This window comes from Ciona intestinalis, unplaced genomic scaffold, assembly GCF_000224145.3.
Source record: "Ciona intestinalis unplaced genomic scaffold, KH HT001257.1, whole genome shotgun sequence".
Classification (NCBI taxonomy): Eukaryota; Metazoa; Chordata; class Ascidiacea; order Phlebobranchia; family Cionidae; genus Ciona; species Ciona intestinalis.
In genome coordinates this window covers 6,233-17,856 of record NW_004191578.1, presented here as the reverse complement: position 1 = coordinate 17,856, position 11,624 = coordinate 6,233, and the positions used below count along the sequence as shown (strand labels likewise).

Below are 11,624 nucleotides of genomic sequence, written 5' to 3'. Positions count from 1 at the left end.
GGCAGGCGCGCTAACCACTACGCCACGGCGCCGGACTAGAACACCCAGAACACCTGTGTTATACTGACTGTCGCTTTCCAGCCACGCGAGGATAAAGCAAGTTACATTCATTCATTCACAAAGTTGCATAGATGGTAATCTAACACAGCGTGTATCGGTGTATGAAAAAGAACACCCATGTTATAACGACTGTCAATTCCCAGCCTATATCAGAAGTAATTTACAAACATATTTTTAAATACCTTTCCCCTATTCGAGGCATCTACGGTTACAGAAATCCTAAGAACCTGATCCCATTTAATCTCAACCCCTGAGGATGGATGTCGCAAGAAAAACCAAACTCCTGCTCTCCAGAAGAGGAAGTTGGATCCTGATTTCAGAGTCTGGATAAGAGAAGGTATGGTTGTCCTCCGAGAAAGAACCACCTTCTTTAAAACTCCGGAAGAATCTAAAAAAAATATAAATCTGTCGTTAAAATTTTAAAAATCCTTTAAAATCTTTGGTTCCAGCCAAGTCCAGTGCTGTGGCAAAGTGTTTAGCACTGATTAGTGATTGCTACTACCATTGTGGGCGTATGTGTTTTTGGGCAAGACACTTAACGACAATTGCTCCAACCCAGTGGTCACTAATGGGTTGACTAAATTATCAGCCATACATAAAAAAAATTTCCAAAAAATAATCACTTACAAAGTAACATACATGGTAACTCGTAAGCTGGCAGGAGGTGTATGAAACAGAACACCCGTGTTATAACGACTGTCATTTTCCGGCCACGCTAGGATAAAGCAAGTTACATTCATTCAAACAATTTACAATAAACAGTTTTAGCTTTTCCATTAAAGGATAACAATATATATTGAAATCAAACAACAGTAACAAACCTGGAGCAAAAAAAGTGATTGTTTTATTGCATCTTTCTCCGCCTTTGTCGCAGTTACTATTGGACAGAATCACTTTAAACTTATGAGGGCTGTTGGAAGCCGACTTTACCAGAACATAAGAACAATCCCCCTAAAAAAATATTATTTAAATAATGATAAATAAAAAATGTGTTTTTAAAAAAATATATATATAGTAGGGTGGGGGAAGATGGGACACCTTTAGCACAGAATATCTAAGTATCCTGATCATGTTTTAAACAATTAACAACGGTCTATGGGAGTCTAGTTTTATAATTCTTTGAATGTTTTTCATTTACTACTAAATGGGACGAGAAAATAGAGCTAAAAAGTGTCCCATCTTTCCCCACCCTACTGTATAACTGTAAAAAGTTAATTTTAGCTGCAAGGTGTATAAAACAGAACGTGTGTGATATAACGATTGTCATTGCCCTGCCACGCGTGGATAAATTATACTTTTATTTCATTACCATATTATATAGACAGGTTTCATAGCACAGTTAGTTAGCTTGCCTGCCTCTAACCCAGAAGTTATGGGTTCAAGGCGTTATGTTGCTACCATTGTGGGCGTATGTGTCCTCGGGCAAATCACTGAACGGCAATTGCTCCAACCCAGTGGTTACTAATGGGTTTACCAAATTATCAGCCATACAGTATAAAAAAATGAAAGGAGGTGTATGAAACAGAACACCCGTGTTATAACGACTGTCGTTTTCCAACCACGCTAGGATAAAGTAAGTTACATTAATTCATTTAGATATTTTAGGTTTAATTGTTTTTGAAATACCTGAAAATCATAAAGTTTCCCATCAAATGTTATATAATGAGATGCGCCAAAAACCGTACACTCTCCAATTGGTGGATTGGTTACACAATGCCACTGTCTGTTTTTACATGTGCTGAAAAAAAAAGCAAAAAAATATTCCATTTTGAAACATATCTATTTTCGAAACGTGTTACAATTTTAAAACAGAAAACATAATGTAACATTTATTACATTTTCAAAACATATTTCAAAAAAAATTACATTTCTAAAACATATTACATTTTCGAACAAAAAATAATAAAATATAGAGGTTATAATATATATTTTTGTATTGAATACTTTTGAGATAAATTTGTACACCTCATGCTCACTGTCAAGTTATAGCTGAAGTGTCTTCTTATACACCAGACACACATGGTGTATTCATACACCTCATGCTCACTGTTGAGTTATAACATGGGTGTATTCTTATACACCAGACACACATGATGCATTCATACACCTCATGCTCACTGTTGAGTTATAACATGGGTGTCTTCTTATACACCAGACACACATGGCGTATTTATACACCTCATGCTCACTGTTGAGTTATAACATGGGTGTCTTCTTATACACCAGACACACATGTTGTATTCATACACCTCATGCTCACTGTTAAGTTATAACATGGGTGTATTCTTATACACCAGACACACATGGTGTATTTATACACCTCATGCTCACTTTAGAGTTATAAAATGGGTGTCTTCTTATAAAAAGACAGGATATAACGACAAAACAACACTTGTTAAAACACGCTTACAGTTAAAAACATGTTTACATTTAATTGGAAGTAAATAAACGTGGTCGCTACACCTAGCAGACAAACAAGCTAGTTATGTTTAATTATTATCAAGTTAAACTTCTAATAGAAACAAAAGTGTGCAAAAAAAAACCCGTATAGTCATATAATACTTTTTCCGTTCTTGACACAAATCTGATAACAGATAACGTAAAAATAACAATATTAATTATAAACTAATTAAGCCCAAATATTACTCACCAAGTTTCAGGTCCCATATTTAGTTTTGTCCCTGGCTTAAAAGCTTTTCCCCCATGATGGCACGGGCATTTATCAGCTGAAACACAGCTTTTGGCAAATCGAAATGTGTTGTTATTACATACGCAACCATAATTGCCAGTCAGGGTGGTACACTGTTGGAAAAGAAAACTAATTAGGTAATGAATAGTTATATTTATAATACTGTGGGGTAAGATGGGACACCTTTAGCACATATTATCCAAATATCCTGATCGTGTTTTAAACAACAAGAGATCATAGATCTAATGAATGAGCACGTTTTAAACTAATTAGCATAAGATAGTAGAGTCAGGGAAGATGGGACACTTTTAGCACATAATATCCAAATAGCCTGATCGTGTTTTAAACAATTAACAACGGGCTAAATGAGTTGTAATAATACTGTATATAATTCTTCGAATGTTTTTTTTTTACTTTTAAATGGGACGGAAAAATAGAATGAAAAGGTGTCCCATCTTCCCCCACCCTACTATATAAACCAAAGATATATAATGCACTTGTAAACTCATGCGTACTATAAATTTACAAAATTAGTGTCTTGTTTTACACCAAACTTATTTATTACATTATTAATACAATGCTCACTGTCAAGTTGTAATATCAGTTATTTCTTATAAACAAGACACACATGATGTATTCATACACCTCATGCTCACTGTCGAGTTATAACATGAGTGTTTTCTTATACACCAGACACACATGGTGTATTCAAACACCTGATGCTCACTGTTGGGATATAACATGGGTGTCTTCTTATACACCAGACACACATGGTGTATTCATACACCTCATGCTCCTTGTTAAGTTATAACATGGGTGTCTTCTTATACACCAGACACACATGGTGTATTCATACATCTCATGCTCACTGTTAAGTTATAACATGGGTGTCTTCTTATACACCAGACACACATGGTGTATTCATACATCTCATGCTCACTGTTAAGTTATAACATGGGTGTCTTCTTATACACCAGACACACATGATGTGTTCATACACCTCATGCTCACTGTTAAGTTATAACATGGGTGTCTTCTTATACACCAGACACACATGGTGTATTCATACACCTCATGCTCACTGTTAAGTTATAACATGGGTGTCTTCTTATACACCAGACACACATGGTGTATTCATACATCTCATGCTCACTGTTAAGTTATAACATGGGTGTCTTCTTATACACCAGACACACATGGTGTATTCATACACCTCATGCTCACTGTTGAGCATAATACTGAAGTTTTACTGACTATTGACACTTAAGTGGGCTTTTTCTGTTTATACACCTTCTGTTCACAAAATGACAAGTACACACAATAATACCTGTAAATAATATTTTAGTGGCTCATCTAGAATGAAAAACATAGTGCGTTTCCGACAAAAAATTTTTTTGTGGAAAATACACTCTTTTTTTGAACCAGATGAAAAATTATTTACATCAGCGGTTCCCAAACTTTTCTAAAAATTTTGCTTGGTAGACCCTTTTCAAATATTTTGATATTTCACGGGACTATAAAAGTCAAAAAATGCTATTGGAAAAATGCATAAACCACACCAATAAAAGCTTTATTATTGAATCAAAATCATTTCTGTACGTTGGGGACCCTATAAGACTACTGTACAGACCCCAGGTGGTGGACCTAGTTTGGAAACCGCTGATTTGCATTATGCCTGGTAGCAGAAGTAATAAATACCTGGTTGTCCTCATACATATCGCATGTCTTCTCACACACTTGTGTGTAGTCCGCAGGTAAATGTTCATTGATATAACATGGCCCATTAGTAGGACAGTACTTAGAAACTGTACAGTTCATAACCCCCTTTCGACAAGTACTGTAATGAATGAATGAATGAATGAATGTAATTTACTTTATCCTTGCATGGCCGGAAAACGACAGTCGTTATAACACGGGTTTAACACCTCCTGCTAGCTAACGAGTTACCATGTATGTTACTTTGTGGGTGATTATTTTTTGGGGAATTTTTTATGCGTGGCTGATAATTTGGACAACCCATTAGTGACCACTAGGTCGGAGCAATTGCCGTTAAGTGTCTTGCTCAAGGACACATATGCCCACAATGGTAGCAGCGTCGAGCCTTGAACCCATTACTTCTGGGTTACAGGCAGGCGCGCTTACCACTATGCCACGACACCAGTAATATTAAGTGACAATTTAGTAATATAACTACTACTAGACTAGAATGAATGTAATTATGTAACTTGCTTTATCCTCGCTTGGTCCGAAAACAACAGTCGTTATAACACGGATGTTCTGTTTCAAACACCTCGTGCCAGCTTACAAGTTACCATGTATGTTACTTTGTGGGAGCATTTTTTGGGGGGAATTTTTTCTGTGTGACTATAAAAACAAAACAACAGTTCATAAAACACGTTTACAGTTAAAAACATATTTACATTTAATTGGAAGGAAATAAGCGTGGTTGATACACCTAGGCATATTCATATTTCTTAGAAACAAATTTTCAATTTAAAAAAACGCAGTGTATTTTTGACGAAATGTGACACCAAACATTTTCTTCCAATTAGAAGTTTAATATGTTTAATTAAATGTTATTTACTTAATTTACATTGTATTGTCTGTAGGGTGTAACGGTCATGCCTTTTATCTAAAACAATACTTCTTTTTTTATCAAAAAGCGTGTTTTAACAACTGTTGTTTTATTGTTACTACCCGTCTTTTCGCTTTTGTAAACTTTCCCGTTCTTCGTTCTTGTGACCGAAGAGAACAAATAAATTTCATTCATTTAATGTCGGAAATACACCACGATTTTAATACCAGGTGAGCCGTTAAAAGATTTTTTTATACATACCATGTTTGGCAACCACTTGTTTCCACTGTACCAGCAGGAACCAATTTCCCGTTATGCCGACATTTGCATTCAGAAGGATATACATGTTTTCATGTCATTATTGAGCAGAAAGCCTGTAATAAATATAGTGTGATAAATTTGAGTTACATGTTATAACATGGATGTCTTCTTATGCACCAAACACACGGTGTATTCATACACCTCATGCTAACTGTTAAGTTATAACATAGATGTCTTCTTATACACCAGACACACATGGTGTATTCATACACCTCATGCTAACTGTTGAGTTATAACATGGGTGTCTTCTTATACACCAGACACACATGGTGTATTCATACACCTCATGCTAACTGTTGAGTTATAACATGGGTGTCTTCTTATACACCAGACACACATGGTGTATTCATACACCTCATGCTCACTGTTGAGTTATAACATGGGTGTTTTTCTATACACCAGACACACATGGTGTATTCATACACCTCATGCTCACTGTCAAGTTATAACATGGGTGTTTTTCTATAAACCAGACGCACATGGTGAATTCATACACCTCATGCTCGCTGTCGAAACACAACAATTCTAATTAAACAAACAAACAAAATTACCTTCTGGACAGCTACAGCCTTGAACACAAACATTTTCGCACATATTCGTGGCCGTTTCCGAATAACATGAACCAGAACATGCAGATACACAAGTCTTGTACTGCATAAAGTTTGTACATTGTGGATCTGAAATGGAAAATCCCATTACATTTCATATTACTTGCTGTATAAATTTTCTAAATGTTTTAGGCAAATTTTTTGTATAAGTTTTCGGAATGTTTTAGGCAAATTTTTTGTATAAGTTTTCGGAATGTTTTAGGCAAATTTTTTGTATAAGTTTTCGAAATGTTTTAGGCAAATTTTTTGTATAAGTTTTCGGAATGTTTTAGGCAAATTTTTTGTATAAGTTTTCGGGATGTTTTAGGCAAACTTTTGAACACTACTGAAAACGTTCTAAAAAACACAACAAACATTTTTTTTAATCAAAAATAGTTATATATACATAAAGTTTTAATCAGCAAAATAAATAACACCCTAAAACACTATGGGCCTAAAAATTTTATACCAAAAAAAGCGTATAATATATTAAAAAAACAATATAATTTCACAAAATAAAAAAAAAAAATATATAAAAAATATATAAAAAAATGTCTCCTTATAAAAAACAAAAACATATAAAAAACATCTCATTTATTTAAAAATGTACACAAACGACTTTTTATAAATATTAATTGAATTTTTATTACTGTATAAAAGGTATTTAACAATATTAGATAATTTGGAAAAATTGACTTACCACAAATATGGCCATTAGTTGCCCAGTTTAAGTAAACACCTTGCTCAGCGCATGCTTTTACATAATCCTCAACCATTACGCATATAGATGCATTATTGCCGGATACGCACATATCGTACATACAGTGTTGGTGGTATGGGACAACATTTACTTTTGTATGACAGTCTGTAGATCAAAAATAGTGGTATGAAAATGTATGTGTATTTATACACCTCATGCTCACTGTCAAGTTATAACATGGGTGTCTTCTTATACACCTCATGCTCACTGTTGACTTGTAACATGGGTGTCTTCTTATACACCTCATGCTCACTGTCAAGATAACATGGGTGTCTTCTTATACACCTCATGCTCACTGTCGAGTTATAACATGAGTGTCTTCTTATACACCAGACACACATGGTGTATTCTATTCATACACCTCATGCTCACTGTTGAATTATAACTTGGGTGTCTTCTTATACACCAGACACACATGGTGTATTCATACACCTCATGCTCACTGTTGAATTATAACATGGGTGTCTTCTTATGCACCAAACACACATGGTGTATTCATACACCTCATGCTCACTGTTGAGTTATAACATGGGTGTCTTCTTATACACCAGACACACATGGTGTATTCATACACCTCATGCTCACTGTCGAGTTATAACATAAGTGCCTTCTTATACACCAGACACACATGGTGTATTCATACACCCCATGCTCACTATCAAGTTATAACATGGGTGTCTTCTTATACACCAGTCACACATGGTGTATTCATACACCTCATGCTCACTGTTGAGTTATAACATGGGTGTCTTCTTATACACCAGACACACATGGTGTATTCATACACCTCATGCTCACTGTCGAGTTATAACATAAGTGCCTTCTTATACACCAGACACACATGGTGTATTCATACACCCCATGCTCACTATCAATTTATAACATGGGTGTCTTCTTATACACCAGTCACACATGGTGTATTCATACACCTCATGCTCACTGTTGAGTTATAACATGGGTGTCTTCTTATACACCAGACACACATGGTGTATTCATACACCTCATGCTCACTGTTGCGTTATAACACAGGTGTCTTTTAATACAACATAAAAAACTCGTGAGCTTAACTTTAAACATTTTACCTGTAAAAGGTGACATGTTAAAAACACTGCATGCTGATTGAGCAGAAGATAACATATCTTGGTTGTTGCATGGATCAGTTATGGTGGAGGCTATAGATATATTAAACATAACATTTTAAACATTACAATAACATATGCTTTAGCACAGCCAGAGGTTTCAAACACACACTTAAAAAAGGTGTAGCGACCATGCTTATTTTATCCAAATTAGAAATATGCTTTTTTTGACTGTAATGTACAATCATTTTTAAGTAAAAAATAGTTACAAGATATTTGATTGAAATTTACTAAGCATTTAAAATCAAAAATAGAGTAAGCAGTTCTTTTTATTTTACTCACAAATTTCAATTTTTTTAAGTTTTATATATATATTTTTTAAATAATGTTGTTTTTAAATTAACAGCTGTAATATTTAGACTATAAATAATTTACATTTAAATTTTTGGCATGAAATTGTAAACATAATAATATTTTAGCGTTATTTGTTTCTTCGAATATGGTAGCGAAGATTTAGAAATATTTTAAACGAAAAGACAGGATATAGCGACAAAACAACTGTTGTTGAAACACACTTACGGTTAATAACATATTTACATTTAATTGGAAGAAAATAAGCGTGGTCCCTACACCCAGCAGACAAACGAGCCGTTTATGTTAAATTATTATCAAGTTAAACTTCTAATAGAAACAGAAGTGTAAACAATTGGAAACAAAAAGAATAACTAAACGTAACTTGCTTTATCCTCGCATGGCCGAAAAACGACAGTCGGTATAACACGAGTGTTCTGTTTCATACACCTCGTGCCAGCTTACGAGTTACCAAGTATGTTACTTTGTGGCTGATTATTACTTTGGGGGATTTTTTTTATGTGTGGCTGATAATTTGGTCAACTCATTAGTGACCACTGGGTTGAAGCAATTGCCGTTAAGTGTCTTGGCCAAGAACACATACGCTCACAGTGGTAGCGGGGATGAGACTAAAATCCATTACCTTTGGGTTAGAGGCAGGCGCGCTAACCACTATGCCACGGCGCCAGTAAGCATATATGTCACTTTGTGGGTGATTATTTTTTGGGGGTGTGCGATTATATTTATTTTAAACGTAATATAAATCAAACCTCTTCGCAAGTTCTAGAAACTTTCCACTTTGCAGCAAAACTGACTGGGTTCGATTCAATGTCTCCCTCTCCAGTGAAAAAATCATCATTTTGGTTGTTGTTGAATGTGCCACACATTCCTTTCGTTTTAAACTTAAAACTAGGGGGCACATAAATGTAAACGCGCTTCAATGAATCACGTAGGATCATTATACCATTGTCTAGTTGAACCTGTTAAAAAAATAACAATTAAATTAGGACAACTTATTATCCTCGCGTGGCGGGGCAACAACTGCGTTGCAAAGTTTAATAAAGTTTTTAATGTTACGAATGTCCTTTTATTTGATGCATTACATTTTGCGGTTTGTAGTATTTTATGACAGACAATATATATAGCTAGGTAACAAAGGATTTTCAAAAGTAATTATAACATGGGTGTTTTGTTTCATATACTTCGTGCCAGCTTAAGAGTTACCACGTATGTTACTTTGTGGGTAATTATTTTTTGTATTTACCAATGTTTCTGTTTTTACTTGTTTTTTTTTTTATTGTGAAAGCTGGAACTGTATATAGCCATTTTTTAAATAAATAAATAAAGGTAACTTGCTTTATCCTCGCGTGGCCGGAAAACGACAGTCGTTGTAACACGGGTGTTTTGTTTCATACACCTCGTGCCAGCTTACAAGTTACCCTGTATGTTACTTTGTGGGTTAATATTTTTATGTATGACTGATAATTTTGACAACCCATTAGTGACCACTGGGTCAAAGCAATTGTCGTTAAGTGTCTTGCCCAATGGGGACTATAACACAACACGTTTTCTCATACACCCAAAATTTCAAAATAAAGTTTTAGTTCGTATATTTACCTTTAACATTTGAGATGAAAGTTTTTTCACCAAAATACCACTTGAAGAGAAAGGTAATGCCATTTGATTTGAATCTAAATGAACTTGAAAATTGATACCAAGAGATAACATGACACCTTTGTATTTAATATCGATTTTTCTGCCAAAGTTTTTGTTTTGCGTACCGGTGTCTACTAGTCCAGATTCAATGGTAAAAGGGACTTCATTTTGGTTGCTAAAAAATTTCGGTATTAAAATAAAACACACACATTTTTCTTTACTTTGATTGCTTAAAAAGAATTCATTAATAAAATTTAAAAAAAAAATAAAAAAAAAATATTTAAAAAAAAAATATATTTTTTTTTTTCGTAAAAAAAACTCTTTTTATATATATAGGGTGGGGGGAGATGGGACACCTTTAGCACATAACAAATAACATCCAAATGTCCTGATTGTGTTTTAAACAATTAACAATGGTCTATGGGAGTCGTGAGGATACGGTTTTATAATTATATGAATGTTCTTTGTCTACTACCAAATGGGACGAGAAAAATGAATGAAAAGGAGACCCATCTTCCATTTGTACTTATACAAAAAACATAATAGACTCTAATAAATGTGTTTTCGAAAAAGGTTATTGTTGCTTAGTGTAAAACAATTTACTAAACAAGTAAAACTTACTAGTTGGTTAGCAGTGTAACAGCGCATACAGCTTTAACTTGGTATTCCAATTTGTCAAATGTAGTGTAGTACCTATCACCTAAAACCTTACAAACAGCATTGCATAATTTTCTTGTGCATGCCCATTTCCCACCAGTGCAGAAACTGTAATTCAAAAACAGAATTTTTAAATTGGCTTTTCTGGCTTAGTGATTAAAATGATAACAATAATAGCTTTATTTGTCAGTTTTGTCTCTTCGATTACGGTAGCGAAGATTTGGGAATTTTTTTAAATGAAAAGACAGGATATAGGGATGAAACAACAGTTGTTAAAACATGTTTGCAGTTAAAAACATATTTACATTTATTTGGAAGAAAGTAAGCATTTGATCACTCACATGAATGAATGTAAATTACGTTATACTCGCGTGGCCCGAAAACGACAGTCGTTATAACACAGGTGTTTTGTTTCATACACCTCGTGCCAGCTTACGAGTAACCATGTATGTTACTTGTGGGAGATTTTTTTATATATGACTGATAATTTGGACAACGCATTAGTGTCCACTGGGTTGGAGCAATTGTCGCTAAGTTTCTTGCCCAGGAACAAATACCTCTGAGTTAGAGGCAGGCGCGCTAAGCGCTTTGTCACGGCTCCAGACATTATAAAAAAATACATTAGTAGGTGTGTCCTTAAGAAACACGCTAAGCAGTTACACAAGTTGTTAGTCATAAAAAAAAACAATCACTCCCCAAAAAACCTAAAAAATAATCACTCACAAAGTAACACACATGGTAACTCGTAAGCTGGCACGAGGTGTATGAAACAGAACACACCCGTTTCATAACGACTGACATTTTCCCACCCCTTGAAAATAAACAAGTTTTATTCAATGTCCGGCTCCGTGGCGTAGTGGTTAGCGCGCCTGCCTGTAACCATTAGTAA

The 11,624-nt window shown here is 34.6% G+C and overlaps 1 protein-coding gene across 1 annotated transcript; it reads right to left on the bottom strand.

The window, feature by feature from the left end:
- Window positions 1-144: 144 nt before the first annotated feature.
- Window positions 145-10,842, bottom strand: LOC108950998 (mucin-2-like). The gene is made up of 12 exons (XM_026840423.1): window positions 10,700-10,842; window positions 10,040-10,253; window positions 9,193-9,402; window positions 8,075-8,164; window positions 6,933-7,097; window positions 6,197-6,322; window positions 5,586-5,698; window positions 4,448-4,586; window positions 2,711-2,862; window positions 1,687-1,798; window positions 882-1,011; window positions 145-448 (listed from the first exon to the last, which is right to left on the bottom strand). The coding sequence occupies exons 8-12, from the start codon at window positions 4,565-4,567 to the stop codon at window positions 210-212; spliced, it is 753 nt and encodes a 250-aa protein (XP_026696224.1). The 5' UTR covers window positions 4,568-4,586; window positions 5,586-5,698; window positions 6,197-6,322; window positions 6,933-7,097; window positions 8,075-8,164; window positions 9,193-9,402; window positions 10,040-10,253; window positions 10,700-10,842; the 3' UTR covers window positions 145-209.
- Window positions 10,843-11,624: the final 782 nt, after the last annotated feature.